The 22,023-nt window shown below is 34.7% G+C and overlaps 1 protein-coding gene and 1 long non-coding RNA gene across 5 annotated transcripts in view; one reads left to right on the top strand and one right to left on the bottom strand.

The window, feature by feature from the left end:
- Positions 1 to 18: 18 nt before the first annotated feature.
- Positions 19 to 21,974, bottom strand: salr (spalt-related). 3 transcript variants are annotated; one of them, XM_089704917.1, is made up of 9 exons: positions 21,570 to 21,744; positions 10,990 to 12,756; positions 9,907 to 10,092; positions 9,555 to 9,688; positions 4,938 to 5,030; positions 4,568 to 4,802; positions 2,896 to 3,074; positions 2,058 to 2,225; positions 19 to 1,896 (listed from the first exon to the last, which is right to left on the bottom strand). In XM_089704917.1, the coding sequence occupies exons 1-9, from the start codon at positions 21,637 to 21,639 to the stop codon at positions 1,528 to 1,530; spliced, it is 3,201 nt and encodes a 1,066-aa protein (XP_089561043.1). In that variant the 5' UTR covers positions 21,640 to 21,744; the 3' UTR covers positions 19 to 1,527. The 3 variants fall into 3 exon arrangements, with proteins under 3 accessions (XP_089561043.1, XP_089561035.1, XP_089561025.1); XM_089704909.1 differs by lacking the exon at positions 21,570 to 21,744 and adding an exon at positions 21,769 to 21,974 and having other exon boundaries at positions 9,907 to 12,756; XM_089704899.1 differs by having other exon boundaries at positions 9,907 to 12,756; positions 21,570 to 21,750.
- LOC149490469 (uncharacterized) overlaps positions 21,900 to 22,023 on the top strand; it is a 186,355-nt gene continuing 186,231 nt past the window's right edge. For both annotated transcript variants that reach the window (XR_016316846.1, XR_016316850.1), the window contains exon 1: positions 21,900 to 22,020. This is a non-coding gene — a long non-coding RNA (uncharacterized LOC149490469). The remainder of the gene's footprint in view (positions 22,021 to 22,023) is intronic.

Raw genomic sequence — 22,023 nt, forward strand, 5'->3', positions numbered from 1 at the left:
TAGAAGGAGAACAAAAAAGAAAAGTAATTAGTGTTATAATTGTTTTTTAAATAATTTGAATACTTTCTGGACATTTACATAAACATTTAATAATTTACAATTGATTATTTATACTGACATGGACATGACACATCATATTCATGGCTAACGCTACGCTATATCTATTCGCAACATGAAAATTAAATTGTAGGTGCTATGAGAATTTATACTAGACAACTAAATTGTTGTAGAGGCCTATCGCCTCACAATCATTTATTTCTACGAGTGTATGCATGATTTGACAATATAAATAATTTAGCTGAACATTTATACACATCTATTTAGAAGTACGAAACACATCACTATGAAACAATAATAATTATAAATAATCGTATTACAGTTCGGCTTTTAGTTTCAAACATTGAAATGCACATTTTTGGAAACAAAATTTCGTAAATAAACGGTCAGTCTGTGAAGTACACACTTTCATTATTATGGAAAATAAGTAACATACATTTTTACAAAGATATGTTGAAATATCCTAAAGCAATATAGCTATGACTCTTAAACACTTAAATCTATGTAGACCTCAAATGCAAATACTTTTTAATTTACATGATATGAATATGTCATTAACCTCTGTTACCGTAATTAAATATAGTAAATATATTGAGTACTTAGAGCGAGAATAAGTTAATAAGGTATACATTCCTTTAAATAATGCATTCATCAATAAAATCTTATACAGATATTTTTCGTTGCCAAAGAAGATTCTTATAAATACTTTGCTGCCTACTTGAAATTTGATGATGTATCAAGATTTGATACATTTCAATAATTTACTAAAGAATCTCTTCACATTGGAATGTGGTATTAAAGAAATCATGCATATCGCACTCCAGTTGAGACATAATATAGATATAGCATAATAATTAATTAATCTATTTTACTTACGAACCTAAATATTATACATTTTATTTACATAATTATTAAGATATATAGATTTATGAATTTAATTAATTTTTGGGATAATTTATAATTACTTTTGATGTTATAGCACATTCGACTGCATCCAATATATCTGATACCGTTTCCATACTTCTGTCCATAAGATACAGCCTCTTCATGTGCACTATCACAGAGTAATGACATAATAGTGGGACTCTACGAGCCCCGGATTGCCCCAGGCCCGTACTCGTGCATATAAGTTACTTATAGTAATACTAGGCGTAATAACACTTGGAATAATGACTCGATACATACATCGATACACTTAGCGTGTTAGCTTACGCTATTATAAAACGTTTTTTTTTTCATATATCAGTCCGTCACTTTGAGTACTCAAGTTTAATCTTTGTACATAATTGAGAATACTCGGTATGGTCAATGGCCATTAGCAAGTTAGAGATTCTTCGTAGCCCGCTGAGAGTCGATTATTTGGAATGTGATCGGGCATTGCAGGAGTTCTAGTTGCTGATGCACGACTTATCGGATCGATCGTCGATCGGTAGGTTTATTCGAGTGATATATCGACTGGGCGATATCATTTCAAACGGTGAGGCCTTCGGTCCGGGCGGGCGGCGGGAGCGACGCTAGCGGGTGCGAGTGCGGGTGGTGCGGCGCGGGCGGGGAGGGCTGTGCGGGCGGCGGGGGGTGCGGCGCGTGCGCCGGCGGGGAGCGGTAGTGCTCGCTCTCCTCGCGCATTTGCCGACTGCGCTCAGCCAGCTCTCGACCTCGTTCGGCAAGTTCACGCATAGCGGCTTGGCGCTCATCATTCTCCAAAGACGGCGGCCTCTCTAGTGGCGATGCTGCGCCGGGCCTTCCGGCTCCGAATGCACCGAATCCGAGCAGGCCTGGGAATTTACCAGCGACGCCGTTCTGTCCAGCGCTCTGTTGTATGACTGATATTTCATTCAACTGTGGACAAAAAGATTATAGTTTTAGTTGGCCCTATGAAACAAGGTTGATTAAACGATACTGAAAATTTGACTTGATTGAATGATTGATCCTTGAGCTTTATATTCTTTGACAATAACCAGCTAATCTATTAGATAAGTACGTAAAAGTGGTCTGCTTACTTTCTGCTGCATGCCGTTAAGGAAAGGCGCGGGCAGGTAGGGGTAGAAGAGGTCGGGGCGCCGCAGCAGGTCGTGCGGCTCGTGCAGCGGGCGCGGCGGCAGCTCCAGCGACATGCGCCGCCCGCGCCGCGACGCGCCGCCGCTCCACATGTGCGTGCCCATGTGCACCTGCGTCAAATGTTCCCGTTAATATTTTTGAGTACTTTTTGATAAATGTGTAGGTACGTATGTATTTGGTTGTAGGTTAGTACATGTTTTTGAGAGAAAATAGTGTTATGCTCTATGTATACATATTGTTCTTTTTCCATAATACATATATCTAAAGGTATTTATATTTTCCATGATTTATTGATCGTCCGGCAAATATATGTTGGTGCAAGAGTGAAACATTTCTGAGTGGTCATAACTCATAACTAATAACTTTTATACAATTGTGTGCGTATAGTGATGAACTATTTATTCGATTCCATGACATGTTCGATAAAATATGTATGGAAGAAATTAAATTCATATTCTAGAATGTCGAATACATTTATGTTTTTTGGAACATACATTAAATGTTTTATATTTCGGAGCGTGTTTAATTTACATACCATAATCATTAATTTAAAAATCTGCTATTATAATTAATTGATGAGTTATTTTTTCTTTTAAAATTGTAACTGTTTAGGTAGAAAGAACAAACTATAAAATAGATACAAATAGGTACAATGAAATTAGTTACAACTACCATACCTTGTTTAAAATTCTTGTTTTGTTAAATAATATTATGTTTGTAAATAATTTAAATTACCAACAACAAAACAAACTAAGCTATGTATTTTCAAAAAATATTCACCTTGAGGTTTCCTTTGGTTGTGAACGCTTTCTGGCAGACCGCGCATCGGAAGGGCTTGTCCCCAGTGTGGGTTCGCATGTGGATCTGCAGAGCGGACGACGACGAGAAGTTCTTGCGGCAAACTCCGCATAAATGCTTCGACGACGCTGACGGCGGTGGGTGTACAGGTGCACTTGGCACTGGGGAATAAAGGGTTTATGTAGTGACAATGAATATATATAGCCATATTCACCTCGAATGCAGGTTTATGTGACAAAGAATATACATATAAAAAATTTGACATAGGAGCAATTTCTTGTCCCCATAATTAGTGTTTGAACGACATCGCCCCGAATGCAAAAATTCGCCAAAATCAAGCACATGACATCGTAATGTATTTCGAGTTTAGTCTTTAATTGCATGTGTAAGAGAATTAAACATGTGTGCGTCTGTGTTAAAAACACGAAATTTTACATCTTATTTTAAAGTACGTCTCGTGTTATATTTTTAATACGGTAAAGAGCAATTATCTTGGTATTTTTATGATCTTTGTAAATTAAACATTGTTACTTGATCAATATTGCATTCAACCACATTAAGTTTCAAACAATTCTACCGTCTACGTATGGTATTTAATTCCACTATAGTCTGTCCACTATAAGAATTGCTTTTTGACAGCTCGACGGGTGATACCAGAAGTGATGTTCAAAAGATTATCGATTGTGATACCATTTCAATTATAAATTCAAAATATTATCATAAATCGAATCAGGTGCGTAAATAATAATTACAACGTAAACGTACTAATAAGATATGTAATAATAAGACCACATATCTATGCATTGTACGTTAAAACTAAACTAAACTAATATTTTATTATTTATTGGTTTCTATCTTACAATTTGGTTGTCTTTACGTTTAAATTATATAACACAATAGAAGAGTTTTTCTGTATCGGATATATTTTACAGAGTATTTCTATCGATTATTTTAATCTATCGACCCATCATTGAATAATTCTGTGTAGGCATCACTAAGTGGGCGGGACCTGTCCATGAAGTACGATAACTATTTGTATGACATTTTAACATAGACAATACAATTATACATAGGCGTGAAGCTGTCAAAAAGCAAATAATATAATGGACAGAGTATAAAGAGCATTGAATATTCCCAGCATGTCAGAATAGCGAGGACACGGCGGAGTGAAATAAATGTGAAGTTTCGGCCTACTTATTTAAATTGAACTTTTATTTATATTACAGACGAAAATAAATCATTTGATGATACGATATAAGTATCGTTACCATTTATAGCACCTTTAGGTACTACCTATATAGGTAAGGTCTAATCTCTAAACAATTTCAAATTGAGTTTATCAATTAATAAGATATTTAAAGTTATTAGGAAGGATGGCCGATGGTACCTACCTACATCTATACATAATGCTAAACTGAACTTTAAGTTATTAAAATATAACTCTAGGTACATAAACTTCGCTCTTAAAATAAATATCCGATGAAAATCTACCAAAACTTAGTTTATTGAATAATATTACTATATACTTATGAAACAAGTTCCATTAAAATCAGTTCAATACTTAAAATGATATACCCTATCTACCAAAATGTTACACGAAGTGCATTTAAATTCATGTAACGTTTGCTCCGTCGAGTTGTATCATAACAATTACCTGTTAGTCTCTTTGGTAAAGGCGGCATGTCAATCGGGGGCGGGTGATTCATCGGCGGCGGCGGGTGCGCGGGCGGAGACCGCTTCAAGTCCATCTTGTCGGGCGAGGAGCGCCTCTCGGGGCTCGGATCGCGGCCGTCCTCGCTCGTCGCTCCCGTAGGACCACTTCCATTTTTGTCGAAGCCCGGTGGCATGTCCCGAATCTTGTGCGTGAGCATGTGTTGCTTCATGTTACCCTATCGAAAGAAACGACGATTAGTTCTGAGATTTCGTCACTCGCTGCTTAATAAGAATGCAATTTTGGGGCGGTTAAGTGCAGAAGCAAAATAATGATTTTATAGAGGCCACGCTCAGGCGTCACTCTCTCATACCGGGTAGACGAAGGCGTTCCAGAGGTCCAAAGCAGTGGCGTGTGGCGGGCGAGGAGCGCGCGCGCGCCTGCCGCATTGGCAACCGCCACTGCTCTGGAACCACAAATACACGCAAAATTTACACACACGCTCAGCTCACATAAAATTTCTAATTGGGGGAAAAGTTCAAACAATACATTGGATAATAAAAAGAGTTAAAATTATCATCTAATATAAAATCAACGAGAAGAATATGTCTAGGTACGCACAGAGGATTAACAAAATCCCTACCTATCGAGCTTTCGTTATGAATCACGACTTTTTATAAAAATACTCAAAATAAAGCGCAAGACTTGTAAAACTCATATCTACTGCCTTTACTACGTTTAGAATTCCTTTTTTTGTAAACAAAAAATATAAATTCAGTTGTCCCCTTAAATTATATATATCTTTTCAATAAAACATATAAGTAGTCATTAAATTAAAATAAAAAATAATCGGGAAAAAGTGAAGCGCCGTATTATTTAACACAAAGTTTATGAACATTAAAAATGAGGTCACGTGATACTTTGTAACTTTGTAGTTATTAATTAGGTAATTCTTATGCATTGACGATGTCTTGATTTATGTTCCTTAACTCATTATTATTGAGAAGATATAATATTTACATTAAAATGCTTTAAAAATTTTAAGTTATTTTAATAATATTTATCAATGCCAAACGCTCAAACCTTTAAACCCTGTATTATGAATATATATATTCTATTCTACTTAGTCATTCTATATTAAATAAAAATAAAAAGTTGTAAATTAATTAGTTCGTGAGTTATCTTGTAAATTAATTTTTCATTTCGTAAAATAATTAGGTTTTATATAGCTCTACTTTACAATAACTTATTAAAAAAATATGGAACAATTAGGATCACTTAATATCTAACAATTATTATAGATAAAGAATAGTTCAATTAAAAATTTCTTAAATTCTTAAGAAATAGTTTAGCTATTCAGTAACAGATGGCGCGCTAGTACATAATATGTAATAACCACATAATATATTTTATCAGTACCAGTTACGCGACGGTAGAGACCGTATTTAAATGAAAAGGTTTGTAATCTAGAAGAATCTTCGAATGGATGTTTATAAAAATAATAAAATTTGAATCTTGAATTATAATATTTAAAATTTAAGGGAAATATATCATGGGACATAAAAAGATAATAAAAATGTCATTATGCGGGCTTATCTCTGTTTTATAAAAATAATTATCTATTTTGACTTGAGTGCTGATTCATAATTTTATACTAATAAATAGATAGATTTTGTTTATATGTGATGTATTACATAATATTAACTAATTTCATTGGTAGGTACTACCTATACTTTCACGCCTATATTGTACCTACTTATTACAAAGATATTAATTATTATAATTTATGATATCCAATCCATTCTCTCTATTATGGCTGGGCATTTATTGGTCAATATGAATTACCTATTTTCCTTTTCGATCATCACATCATTTTTTCATGTATTTTCGTGAAATTGCATTGTACTTAGATAATCTTAAAGTTGGAAGAGTATTTGGAGTCAATAAACTGGCAACGGTGATCAGAATAATCGATAATACATAGTTTGGCGCGTGAACTTTCATCGGTACGGGTGTTGGCGACACTTATTGTAATTTTAAATGTGCTTGTAAGCAGACACTATTCGATAAGGCCTCGCTGCTTGTTTCCCGATATTCTCTACAACCGATCTGACATTCACATTCTGCCACGCTACGGTAAAGTCGATACATTTAATATTTTACTGCAGTTGTATGCATTAAAATATAACAGGTACAATCTTATCATGCGGACAAATTTGCACTTAATAATTATTTGTTATGTTTACTGTGCATGCAACGTTGCACAATATCATAAAAACGTAATTATATCTTCATAAATTTTGATGTTTGTATCAGAGAATAAGAAGTGGGTCATGATTTTAAAAATGATATTATTTTATAGTAAAAACCAGCTATAAGTAGGTATTAAAGTTTTAATGTAATTTAAAAATAATACCGGCTGCCATATTTTGTTATTCAGAATGTGAAATCACATTGTTTTAACGAAAACAAGACAATATTGAGCTATAATAATTTTATGTAGGTAATTCTGATAAAATATTTGTAAGCGGTTTATGTGTAAGTTTACTGAGAAGTCGTCGTAACCATTCTACGTGAAACCGGGGTGGCCACTACATTTAAAATATTTTATGCATACTTTAAGTTTTTGTAATTAATATAATTAGGGAAATTTTGCGAAAGGTATATTTCGGCAATGTAAGAAATGTAACTTGCAGTAGGTATAGGTATCTATAGGTATATCAGGGTGATATTACTCTAGATAAATATATTTCCAACAATAGGTATGCAGATAAAGATATTATAGGGTAGATAGTATCTGAGTGAATTTGCGGCGCCATCATAAAATAAACTTTTAGACTCATTTTATTGATAAGACCCGCATAGACACTTAGGGAAACAAAGAAAAAATGTTATTTTGTGAAGCATAAATAATCTTTTTATGAGAAGAGGCGTAGGTAAAGGCTCAAGGATTTATAAGCAATAAATATTTTACGACATGAATTAATATTCCGATCGTTTTCCGTGACGTTGTTTTTATGACTTATCATTTTTGTGGCGACGATGGACCGCGACGCAAGCGCAGCTTTATGCTTGAAATATTGGCCGGACTGATTATAAAACTTGATTTGCCATAAAAGCAGAAATATTCTTTGAACCGTCTTAAGTATTGCATTAATTATTTTAATCTGATATTGCTTTATTATCATCGCTGGGGGAGAGCAAAACACTTGAAGCAGTTTATACCTAATCTTTTTCTCTTCGCTCCAAAACTAATCATTAGGTACTGATATATCTTACAATCTTTCGATCAATTTATCTGGGCTGAAATAACTACTACAAAAAGCATTTCTTTTTCTTACAAAAGCCTACGTTTTCCTTTTAATATATCTACAGTATTTAATCTATCTCGAGACACGTACAAAATAACACAAATAAATCCGAGGCTTGAAGCAGCAAATGTAACATTCAATACCTACGGGGAATCGAGAAAATAACAATAGAAAGGTGATGTAATATCTAGAATAGCGCTTTAATGTAAAGCGAGTGTTGCATATCTGAGCGCGTCAAGTGAACACGGCTCGCCGGTAAATCGGCGAAAGTCAAGTTATGCCGTTGAGTGGTTTCTTACCTAAGACATAAATAGACTGTAATGAAAGCCGTTTAAAGGATTCAACCACCATTTAAGGTGATGAGGATATAAGGGCGAATATGAGTCCTATGATTAAGGAAAACGTTAGACAAAAAGATATGCATTCCTCAGCGTGCCTATCTTAGTTATTTTTCTAATTTCTATCAGTAGGTAGGTATATAAAGTGACGCCAGAAATATCAGCACCAAAATTATTATTAATCCTACATTGGAAGTATATTATAATTATGTTGATATAAATAGTTTTGTAGAGTTGCTATGGGTAACTTAATAAATAATTCTTGCACAATTTGACGACGCGGTTGGCGCAGTGGTAAAGTAACTGCCTACTGAGCCGACGGTCCCGGGTTCGATCCCCGGTCAGGCCAAATATTTGTGTGATGAACACAATTATTTGTTCTTGGGTCTGGGTGTTATTATCTATATATGTATTTATAATATTATATTTATCGTCGCCTAGTACCCACAACACAAGCCTTAATTGAGCTTACTGTGGGACTAGGTCGATTTGTGTAATAATGTCCTATAATATTTATTTATTATTTATTATTTTAATTGCTATAGATATTTAATTAAGTTATAATTATGAGCTGTTAGCCCATAAATTAAAATGTAGACACGCTTATCGGCCTAAGCATGCACTTAAGAAATGCATTCAAATGCACCATGAATAAGGTCTAATATACAATAAGTAAATAATCGAACCAAAAAGGAAGTTAATACAATACGATTTGATTAAATCAGAATAAACGAGCCTACAAGTTTGTAAAGTTGGTCGTCAATTACTCAGCAAGTCTGGGCTCGAGAGAGGAAGACAACGAATAACGACCGAAACTTATGCGAGCTAGAGGCGTCGACTAGAGACTTGTAATTACAGCCTGCAAAATTAATGCACTGAAACTTGGATGAAATGAAACCGGAGTACCTATGCAGTTTCGTACACCAACATTGAGTTGGTTTTTGGTAAACCGGGCGGACGGACGACTTTATCTTATAAGTAACCGTAAATATAATCTTTATATGTTAAAACCCGTATGCAATTATTATGGCAACATTTATATACAGCATTTACACGTTGAAAACGTTTGTTTTCGGCAATAAGGCATTAGATATGTTGTGAAAATTAGAGGAAACGTCGTAAACGCGTAGATATGTGTCGCTATTTGTGTAACAATAAAGTATGAACTGGCTTCGAGCCAAAGATACTCGATAGGAGTTTATACGATTAGATATAAGGAATTTCGTTTTGAATAATATAATTTTCTGATTCCACTTTTTTAAATATAGAATATAGACTATCTAGTAGGTAATTTAGTAAATATACATAAAAATATATTTACAGAATAAAAAATAAACTAACCTTTGTCGAAAAGCCTCTATCGCAGACCGTGCACTTGAACGGACGTTCTTTGGTGTGACTTCGGTAGTGGATCTCCAGTGCTGAGTTGCAGGCAAAGGTTTTGTAGCAGATGGTACACGTCGTATTACCACGCACTAGACAAGGAAAAGAAAAACATTTTTAATTGTTATTTTCCGGGTCACAATACGAACATCTCATTTAAACATAGATAGATTACTTGTTAATCATAGCCATCATGTCCTTAAGCACCCGGTAAGGTAATATTAGAGTAAAAAGTATTAGGACAACATGTAGGGAATGGAAATGTGGACGACCGGGGCGGACGATTATTTAAGATCCCGCTTTCGCATACCTGCGGGAGGAAAAGCAAGTCCGAGCGGGCTGAAGGGCGATCCACCGAGAGCACCGAGCGCAGCCAGGGGTGTGGGCGGCGAGGGCAGCGGCGAGTGATGCGGCAGGCGCGGCGGCGTTGACAGGGCCGATGGTGACGGCGAGGGCGACGGTGGCGAGGCTCGCGCACTCCGCCCGCTCTCCGAACCTGTCGCCGATGGGAGGGAAGCCGTTGTGGTGATGGTTTTTATTTCGCATTCGGACGCCGTGGCGCAGACGGAGAGCGGCGAAGTTCGACGATCCTTTATTTCAGATTCATCGTCGAACTCCCGAGTAGTAAGCTCGCGCTCTTCACGGCCGCTCTCATCGTCGGTTCCGCGGGAGTCCGCCCTTCGGTCGCCAGGAGTGGAGGGAGTTGGAAAGGTAGGAGTGGGGATGTTGCAAAATGGAGAATAGTCTGTGATATCGGAGTCATTATTACTGAATGATTGACTATCGCAAGTATCTCGGGTGCCCTGATCAAAAGAAACATTGCAACGATCGCCCGTATGCATTCGAATATGTTGATGTAAAATGCTTGGGTCAGTAAATTTTCTGTGACAAACGGGACATTGGTGTAACATTTGAGAGGGAGGTTTAATTCGGTGGACGCCCATGTGCGTTTTCAAATTCCCTTTTGTAGTAAAAGCTCGACCGCACAACTTGCATCGAAATGGTCGTTCACCAGTATGAGTACGATAGTGCATCTGTAGTGCACTTTTACATGAAAGAACGCGATGGCATACAATGCATTCATTAGGATCGGATACTTTATTATCAATATTATCTACTAATTGTTGCAACTTAGATGTTTCTGAAGTTTTTGTAATTTCTATCAAACTTTCCCATGAATTATCGTTGCTACCAGGACGTGGTAGAAGAGAATTGTATATTATAGGGTCACGAGAGAGATCTGGGTCAATTATATTGTTAGGAATATTTGGGAATGGAGTTACACTACCTGAGGAGATGCTACTTGGAGGAGAATGGGGAAATAGTGGATAAGACGGAAAAGTACGAAGTCCCGTAGCTATTGAAATTGGTCCAGATATCGATTGGTTCTTACTTGATAAATTTTCCGGTTGATCGGGGTCCGGCTTCACGTGAGGACTTTCTCGGCCGATTTGATCTTCATTGCTATATTTTGAGTCCATGCTGCAATCGTCATAAGGTGAGGTGGATGGATATCGTTCTTGCTCTGTATCTTGCACAGGCTCATTTTCTTCGGGCTCTCGTTTAGGTGATATTCGGTCAGTTTCTTCAAAACTGGAATCTCGTTGGCTTTCTTCGTCTTGCGGTTCTGACTTAAACATATCCGATGTCGATCGGGAAGGACTTGGTGCAGAAGGTTTGCTTAAATCAGCAGGGGCATCTTGTTCTTCCCGCATTGCAAAAAGTGGATGTGGTGGCAGAGGTTTATCTCCAAGTGGACGTGGAGGAAGAAGGTCATGATGCGTTGGTCTATATAATGGCAAGCTTGGCGGAAAAGGTGCAGGCGCACCTGGTGGAAACTGGAGAGGGTGTGGTGGCATTCCAGGTATAGGCCCCGGAGACAGCTGCGCTAATAGCGGAGGATGGTATTTGTCTAAATGTTCTGGCACTGGGTTCGGGTTCATTTTGACATGAGGGAATTTGGCCGTGTGTCTTTGGAAATGTACTTTAAGATTTCCTTTTGTCGTGAATCTTGATCCGCATACGTTACATTTAAAAGGCCTTTCTCCAGTATGTGATCGAATATGAATTTGAAGCGCTGAATCACTTCCAAACACTTTGCCACAGTATCTGCACCTGTGTTTAAAGAAAGGTTCATTTCTCCCTCCGCTTTTTCCATCATACGGTGACATTTTTCCTGACTTTCGAAAAGCCAGTTCATCAGCTAAATTATTCGCTAGAAGTCCTTGAGATGCGTTATCAAGTACCTCTTGTGCTCGCTTCTGTAGCATTTCAAGTGTGTTTGGTTCATTTAGGGACGGTGGAGGATCGTTGTTTGTGATTATTGAAGATGCTAATGATGAAGAAATGGAGCTATAGGGTGGATGAGACATCATAGGTGGAGATGAGGTCGGAGGTTTAGGAATGGATATCGGTTCCATCTTAGGCGTAATGTGCGAGTGGGTTGATGGCAAGCTTTGGCTAGTAGGAGGAGCTGGTTCAACAGGAGATGGCTCCCGTGGCGGACGAGGCGGCGACGGTGAGCGAACTGGCGTCGATGGAGCGGTCGGTTCTTGTTCACAAGGTGGTGGACTTGGCTGCTGATCATCTTTTCTTCTAGTTAATGATAACTGATTTTGTAATTGTCTTATTAACTGAAGTTGAAAAACTTGTTGATGTTGCAGGGTAAATAACGTACTTTGTAATACTGCGAGCTCATGTAAAGCAGCCTCATTGTTTGCATTATTGGCCATAGCTGTGGCCGCAAACTGTGCAACTGCAACTTTAGTATTTTGTAATGCTTCAAGCGTTACATGACCAGCCACCGAGAAGGGTAATCCAACTGGTGGAACATCAGCTTCAGGTACTTCAGCCTCTCCATCTTCAAGACTATTATTATTTTCTGCATCTTGGCGATGCCTTCTTACTTGTTCTAGTCTTTTGTTAGGACTATCCATTTCTTCATCCCCTGATACAACCATATCTTCGGGATCCGAGTGCATTCTTTCTTCACCCATCTGAATTGCTTTTTCATCGCAAAGTCTCTTATGGTATAAGAAATCGTTAAAGTTATCAAACTGTTCCTGACATCGCGGACACATATGCGTCTCTGGACGGTCTCTGCCATCTTCCGGTAGAACATTATTTATCTCTTCTTCAGAACACGACCCCGAACTTTCACCTAAAACAAAAAGAAATCGTTATTGTTGCGATTCCGACGAATATCATATTTTATATGAAAATGTGCAACTGTAACATAAAGTTCTATTCATGAATGATAAAACAATACTATATATACGTATTTGATGTCGTTTTCTTTATCTTTACAAATGTTAATGAAGTTCCATTTATTTCGAAACAGTAACGTGGAAAATAATATATTTAATCTATAATTACATCTTAAGTACATGTTGTAAAAATTTTCAAGATCATATCGTAAGTTTTCTATCAAGTGAAGTAATGGTATGAACATATTTATAAAAAAATATCACACTAATGTAGAGTTATGAAAATCATAATTATTTACATAAGGTATTTGGAATATTAAAAACTTACCAAACGTAAGTATACTGTACTTTATACTTATAGTAAATATCCCTAATGTTTATAACGACCGCGACGTGGTAAAATTTGGCAATCAATATATCATTGTAAAGTGAGTAGTTATAAAATTGCCTATAGAGTGATAACAATACTTGTATAACTAAGTAATTAAAGGGCTAAAAATAGAAACGATAAAAAATATTTATTGTCCTACTATGGTGACTATATTTATAAATATATTATATATATATTATAGTCACGCAGCGATCGATGATTTGCCGAATGCTGTGACCACAATGAACAACGACATTTCCACTATTGTCAGATGGAGTTTCAATCATGGCCTAAACGTGAATCCCAATAAGACACAAATTATTGTTTGTGGTACGAAATATTTCGTATCCAAGATAGATTGGACTTCTCTGCCAAAAGTTGTAGTTGATGGGGTTGCAATACCATATCGCAACGAAATTAAGTGTTTAGGGATTTGGATCGATTCATGCTTAACTTGGAATAATCAAATAAAGGAAGTACGTAAAAAAGTTTTCGCTGCTGCTAGTTCTATTCGCCGGCTACGCAACTTTCTGCCAATACCAACTAAAATTGCGCTCGTTCAAACACTCCTTTTACCTATTATAGATTATGCCGACGCGTGCTATCCCGACCTCTATGAATACCACCTTGACTGCCTTGAGCGCCTTCAAAATTTTTGCATAAGATTTGTGTTTGGCTTGCGCAAATACGATCATGTCTCCGAATTTCGTTCTAAGCTCAAATGGCTTCCCATTCGTCTTCGCCGAAATACTCATATCCTTCACCTCCTGTACTGTGTTCTGTTTGATCCGAAAACACCGCAATATTTAAAAGAGAGATTTGAGTTCCTTGTGTCTAATTTACACCCAATTCGATCATCAAATAAGTCTCGTCTGGTCGTACCGGGGCATGTAAATCATATTTTTAATTCTTCCTTTACTGTGCGTGCCATCAGGCTATGGAATGATCTACCATTAGACATAAGAGAAGCTCAATCTCTACTCACATTCAAAACACTGCTGAAGCGATTTTACCTGTCCAAGTCATGAACTCTGATCTACCTGTTTCATTTAAGTTAAATATTGTTGTATTGGTGCTGTCACCGTATGTGTCTGTTTTTCAACTAGTGAGTAGCTCATTTCTATGTGTATGTATATATGTATATGTATGTATGTGTATATATGTATGTATATAATAGAGATGTATATATGTACTTTGTATTTATTTTATCTACGTATACTACTTTTATGTATGTATGTATGTGTATGTAGGTTTATGTAAGTATATGTTTGTAGGTATATTATAGATTTATATATGTTCGCTGTGTTTATACTATTTTATTTATGTATTTTAAACTTTATAAATGCACATCTTGCCCATTACCTAATACTTACACTGTTTTTCCTTGACCACCAGGTTGTCTGGAAGAGATCGCTGTCTTAGCGATAAGACCGCCTGTTGTGCTCAACTGTGTCTATTTATTTTATATATTTACTTTTGTAATTTTTATCTATTGGTGCACAATAAAGTATTTTTGTTTGTTGTTTTGTTTTAAATATATTTATTCAATGAAAGAAAAGTCATACGGGAATATTGTCAGTCATGATGTGTTGAATTATGAATATGAGGCCTTTATATATTATCGCCCTTATTAACGAGACCATACTGTTTACGCTCGACATAATTCTACTAATTTAGAATAACCATTTACAGTCCAAACTAGAACTTAATATGCAAAAAGTATCTGGGCACACAGTATTATGTAAATAACTCGAAGGCAAGGCGATGATGTAAAACATTCTGGTGCTGTTTTTTAATTCGAATATGTATTACAAACCCAAGTATATCTAACTAATTATATGTTTTTGCATATTATAACAAAATATACGATGATGACGCACATGAAAGTGGTACTTCAGGTACATGTACAAAATAATGATATTAATTGGAACAGCTAGAAACGATAACGACCTTACATGTAATAAAATTATAAAATGTACAGTGAAGACATACATTTGCGTAATATGTATACCTATATTGAAATCTAGGCTGTTTTTCTTAGTACTTTAATTTATACGTTACGCACTTGGCTCAAGCCTCAAAGAGATAACTTATAACTATTCTGACTTCTAATCTTTTAGTCTTAATATTAAAAAATGTTTTCCGTAAGTCGTTGTATGATATTTATTTCGGTTTAAACTACATAAAAATAAACTCTAGATTCGATAGAGCAACAAGTCACATCTTTTATATTTATTGACGATTGAAAAGTATAGGTTATGTTTCAATTTCAGAATAAGAGAGAGAGAGAATGAAAGCGTTGTTTCTACGTTTTTAATTTTTTACAACAAGGCGGCGCGTTGCCTTCATCTATAATTAATAAGATAGTTTTATATTATATATCTATAACTATAATAATACTAAACTGCTTATAAAGGAAATAAAAATAGATACGTCTAGAACTATTCAATTGGAATCATGAGATTACCTCAAACATAATTATAAATTATGTAACGAATTTGTATGATCTCTATATTATAATGACGAAGTTTTTCTTTTATGTAAGAACCTTTAAAATTTACTACTATGTTAAGCCTTGCAAGTTTTGAATACAAAATAAATAAACATCAATACTTTATATTCATTTCGCATAGTATAACACTTCTATTAGGCAATAGAAACTACAATAATTATAGTCATTGTTCGAAATCTTCAATTTTGAATAAGAAATTTAATATTGTATATAAATATAATCATAGGATGACGTATGTATTTTAGACTCACTTTAGACTTTTCATAATATTTGTAACTTTTATTATTCAGTACATTTGACGGTAGGCAGGTACTTCTACTAATCATCAATTGATAACATTCCATGTATCTAATATTGTAGCGCTTATTCAAAAATGAAATTATAAATTTATTAAATTTTTATAATTTTTTGCTATTCTTTATAAATTTAAATTCAAAACCATATTAAGAATTTTTTTTCAATAATTTTAAGTTTAGGCCCTCTCTTTACAGGACGTTATCGCTGGCAAATTACTTTTTTGCTAACTATTAATTGTAGAGGAGCTTATGTGAGTATAGTTTGACCAAAAAGGATTATTTAATTAAGTTGTTGTAGCAATTCACCTATTAGATAATGTATATAGTCAATAATTATACAATAGTAGATAATTAATATTCGATTGGCAGTTTATCTGTATCTAAAAATGCCAAAAAAACATTTAAAATTAAAAAAAGTCAGTAAAGCGCGAATTATTCGAACTTTTTTTTTCAAATTTAAATATACTTTATTTATTGTACCTACCTAATTAATTCAGTATGCAAAATTTTAGTAGCGTAGCGTTTATAAAATTATCTATATTAGGTATTTTACGAAAATACCTAAATACCTAATATAGGTCCTATTGTCTTTTTAGTTGATATTATTTTATAATCATAAACAAAAATATATTTTAATGCATGAAAAACTTTAATATTCTTACTTATTTAATATTTGATCACATATTTGTTTACATATTACCTAAAGATATCAATTATTTTTGTCACAATTCATCCCGTTGCAAAAGTTATTATTTCAAAACCAAAGCCTATCCGTATACAGTATTACAATATACATATATTGTAATACTGTGCTATTAGTATGTGGTAATATTATAGACTAGCTGCGCTCCGCGGTTTCACCTGCGTGGCTCCTCTCCGTTTGGTCTTAGCGTGATGATATATAGCCTTCCTCGATGAATGGGCTACCTAACACCGAAAGAAATTTTCAAATCGGACCAGTACTTCCTGAGATTAGCGCGTTCAAACAAACAAACAAACTATTCAGCTTTATAATATTAGTATAGATGTATGGATTTATTCTATTATGTTTGAATTTATGTTTATCTTTGACTGGCTAATATATTGTGTTGTAACAAGTACGTTTATGTTTTGTATAGGCACGTGTAACTTGGATTTTCATAACCCATTTTTTAAGTTAAATTTATTCATAGTTCTCACCATATTTTTATTTCCATACATAGATACACTGATCTTCAGTAAGCAGAATATAGATACCTACTATGATAATATTATGTGATCTATACGTTATTCATTGAATTATTTTAATAGGATATTTATATATTTGGACAGTTCTAAATGGTTGGTAACAGCTTCTTGACAAAAATAGGCTGTAGAGAAATTTATAAATATAAAATTGTTCTATTGTATAGGTAATGCACATTGTAAACGAAATAATCTTTAGTGGACTTTGAACGTTTTAATGTTCTAACGGAATATACCTAAATGTAAAAAAGTGGAATATATCCCTATTATCGACTCTATATGTAAAATCACGGTGCGTTAAATTGTTGTTTAATCTTATGTCATTAATACTGTATTGATAAACAGTAACTATAATGTTTTTTATATTTATTACAACAAAGGGATTCAGAATAGGTACCTATGTATAAAATATGTATATCATAATTATTATATTATGGTTTTAGTAAAAAATTTCTTATAAAGTAAATGTGTGTTTTATTTCAATAAATTAAAACAAAATAACGCTGTGAAAATGTAGGTATCCTTTCAGTAGGTACCTATTCTCATTTACTAACAATTCAAAAGACAATCTTTTATATGCAAAATAAAATAATATTATGTACATATTGTTTTGCCCAAAAGATAGAGGATATCAAACGAATGAATTATATTTTCTGTAGGAACCTTATCGTTGAAATTGTTTACATTAATATTTTATACATTTTCCATTTCTGATTAAAGTCAGGGAAACGAATTCATGTTAGTTATCATTTAAATGAGTCCCTTAACAATAGACAGTATGGGGTCAAATTAGCTTTACAATAAAATACACAAACAATGAAAAAAATAAATGAGATTCAAAAATAATGTTTAATTAATATTTTTTAAATTACCCAACCGTTTGAACCAATGACTTGACACGAATGATAATAAGCAATATTGTATTATTTGGTATCTTATTTTGAAGAATAGTGTGGTCATTGTAATTCATATTAACTAGGGTAAAAGTGGGATAGATGCCGCACTAGGATAGATGCCCCATTTTCAAAAAACCTCACTTCCCAGAGTCCTGACTACGAATTAATGATTTAAATAGGAGCTCATATCACCCCGAACCTCGTGTACGCATGAGCTGTTGTTTGGTGAAGACGTGTTTCGCTAGTGCGTGTTATAATATCGGCGGCGAACTTCACGAACACGTTAAAATTTAAAAAGGTTGATATTTGCCTTTGCATAACTTTATAAGTATTAATAAATTTCACTATATTTCTTATTATGTCTATACACTGGTTCATTAAGTACAAATCTAAGTAAAGATAGTGGCTCTTTTGTTTTTATTTAATAAAAAAAAATACTGGGGCAGCTATCCTTATCAAAGAGTATAGTTGCCCCTTTTTTTTCGAGGGATAGATGCCCTTAGGGGCCTCTAAGGGAATCTATCCCTCAATACATATGTACATGTTATTATCGATAATCACAGGTACTGTTTATATTTTTACCTGATTGCGTCAGAGGTTTTCTCTATGTTAACCGATTTTACTCGTTTAATTTGCTTTTTTTGTTATGTTTACTTACTTATTAATGATCTGCCCTTATACTGATTGTAGGAGAACCACACCACGAAAATACAAACGAAATGAAGGAGGGCGAGCGCAAGTATATTCTTGGACAACAGAACAACTATGTGAACATGACATTTGCTGGTTTATCATATAAATTTTATTAGATTTCGCGTTTATAGAGTATGTAAGCCATCTATCCCACTCTGCAGGCATCTATCCTCCTTAGTATTTTCATGGTGGGGCAACTATCCAACTAGGTAGGCATCTATCCTCAAAAAAGGTGTTCTACAAAAATATTTATTACACATTATCTATAAATGATAGGATAAAAAATATATATAGTAATTCAAAACAGATAATTAACCTAGCTATATTCATACAAAGTGTTCGTATAAGATTCATGTTTTTAAAATTATGAGGCTATTTCAAAAAGTGGGGCATCTATCCCACTTTTACCCTATAACTATGTAGGTACATATATGAAATTCAATGTGACGGTGATCTATTCGACCTTTGTTTGGGAGCATCACTAATCATCCATTGTTATAATTCAAATTTAGGTAGATAAATTCTAATTGAAAATTACAACATTTTTAATCAAAATTTATTATTTATTATACCTAATATATACCTTAACACAATTAGTACCTACAACACTTAGTTATCCTATAGCACTTTACCGGCTTCAAGTGCATACTTTTCGATATTTAAAACAAAAGGATTAAATAGATACCTATTGCTGTCGGCATTTAATGTAATTATAACAAACCATTTGTTTTGTTTAAAAACATACGAATCATGACCAAATTACTAACACACTAATTTTTAATAAGAATTTGACTCTATCAAGAGCTTTTTTAATGTAGGTATCATCGATTTCTTGATTGTCTTCTCCGTTATCATATTCGAATATAGAAAATTACTTAAGATATCACAAGTACTCAATATCAGGTTATTATAATATTTAATGCGTAAACGCATAAATTTGCTTATCGTATAGATTTTTCAACTTTCACCAAAGAGTTTTTAATGTCCATTTGATGTCCGCATCATAATTATTATATTAGAAAGTAGTTATCTGAAGGCATAGATTTTACGCAGGCCCTTATTTATCGACAGCGTTTGTAAATGTTTACATTGAAAAGCGAGCGAAAAGTGAGCACCGACACAAAACATCATAATAATCCGGGATAATCTTGCGGTAAGGGCTTAAATGTCTCATTTGTATCGAGATACCGGTGCGGTTAATAGTTAGTTTGTAAGAAGGAGGATTAGTGGTGTCTGTTTATCGCAATTTGGGTGTAAGCTTTGCGGCCAGCGCGGCGACTCAAAGCGCTGGCTTGCGACAGCGACGTGCGCCTTACTGGGAAGTGCAAAAAACGTTTTGCATTAAAAATACAACAGAATGCCGCTCGACAATATCCACTATACCTATTGACAAAAAATAATATGCCCATATTCATATGTCTTTATCGTCCAGAAGCTATTTAAATCGGTTTCAATCAAAGCCACTTTTTCAGTTGATGTTTAACTAAGCTAAAATTAGGATTTCCTGTTTATTTGAATAGCGATCTATCATAGATTCGGTTCATGATGTGTTGATTATATACCTACTCGATAAATATTATAGCCGTTTGAATATTTAATCTATATAATTTGAAACACGATGGTAATTAATCCACTTACAGAAAGTCTATAATTTATACATTAAGTGTAGGTAATTATTATTCATCATTCAAGGTAAATGGACGCAATATACATAAGTATCAATATTTCATTTTAGTAAATACGGATTAGAACCTGATCGCTTAGTAGCTTTTTCAATTTATATTGGAGTCATCAAATTCGTTATCAAATATTTCTTCGTGAATATAGTTATGCAGCTTGTTTCATTCATTGGAAGATAAAAAGCTCACTAAATTTTTTATAGAACAGCAATAAAGAAGTGTAGCGGCACATATATAAAAATTTGACGGCCTGTCATTCGACTAATATACAGCCACTTAAGGCTTTTATCAAAACGTGATACTTTTTCGGGGTTATGACACTCAAATGTAAACTTTCCGCAGAACTTCTAACGTTTTATTTTTGATTGGTTTTTATCCGAGAAGACTCGTTTAATTCCATTATTACAAAATCTTGAGTAAATATTGCTTCTTTGTTGTATTATTTTATTATGTTTGACATTAATGATGTACGAAAAGATTTAAGATTTTATAAAATATGTTTGAATAAAATTCTACGATTTAAAAAATGTTAAGGCGTACAAATGCTTTTGCGCATAATATAGTTTTAACAAGAGTGTGGTGAAATCACAAAGAAAAGCAATTTATTCATAAGTGTGCATTTAGGTAGTTACTTTTATGAGTAGGTAACATACAAAAGGCTTTTATAAACTTTTTTGAATAGCTACAGTGGGTACCTACCTACTGTTCTTTATGAAGAGCGTATTTGTTTTAATTTCATTGAAGAGAAAAAATGCATCGCTTTAATATGAATTTAAGTGCTACCAAAAATGGCTCATATTAAATCAACTAAGATAATAAAAGGGTAGGATTTTATTTTCAGTTAAAAATTGTTTTAAATGCAAATTTTGCCGTAGTAATAATACTTTTTGGACGGGAAAAGGTAGAGCCAAAATGGTAGAGCGTTTAACTTATAATGAAATATTGACTGTTAAAGACAAAATAAAAGCGAATTAAGTTTAAACTGGTCAAGAAATTCATATTAAAAATTGAAGAAAGCTCGTACATACATCATTAGCCGCCTAACGCTAAATATCGGAAATAACCGGGGTCAACAATTCACTACACTGTTTACTCACCACGCAGAGGCCGAATTTTTTTGCGCACTTTTTGATGAATGCCAAATTTTATCGTCGCTAACTGAATCATTTTAATTAATAATTGACAAACAAAACTTTCAAAAACCGAAAAGCGGTAACACGATTTATGCTCCCGAAGGAGACTTCACAGTCCTTCAGTCGGGTGATGTTTGGGTGTCGATAGTGAAGAAGTAAGTACCGATGGAGACGCGGCGGACGCAGGCGGGCTTCACGCGCGGCATGTTGAGAGGCGCTGGGCTGGCGGCTCACGGCCAGCGCATGGCAGGGAGCGCTCGCCCCGGACACAGTTCACTTCGCGGCCGCGGACGGGCTCGGCGGCGTGCGGACTCGGAGTGCGGTGCGGACGGTCAGAGGAGCGCACCTCTCGCCATCTGACGCGGGACTGAGCGCGAGGCGGCGGGCGGCGGGCGGCCGCGCGCGCGCGCACCAGGTA

This window comes from Colias philodice, chromosome 2 (assembly GCF_061535455.1).
Source record: "Colias philodice isolate Cphi_HAF_F1 chromosome 2, ilColPhil1 Martin Lab GWU primary, whole genome shotgun sequence".
In the NCBI taxonomy this organism is placed as follows: domain Eukaryota; kingdom Metazoa; phylum Arthropoda; class Insecta; order Lepidoptera; family Pieridae; genus Colias; species Colias philodice.

Coding starts and splice junctions, on each gene's coding strand:
- salr (XM_089704899.1), bottom strand. CDS start 21,639: ATGATTCAGTTAGCGACGATAAAATTTGGCATTCATCAAAAAGTGCGC. Junction 5,031..9,554: donor ATAGAGGCTTTTCGACAAAG/GTTAGTTTATTT, acceptor TTGTGGTTCCAG/AGCAGTGGCGGTTGCCAATG. Junction 4,803..4,937: donor GGAACGCCTTCGTCTACCCG/GTATGAGAGAGT, acceptor TTCTTTCGATAG/GGTAACATGAAGCAACACAT.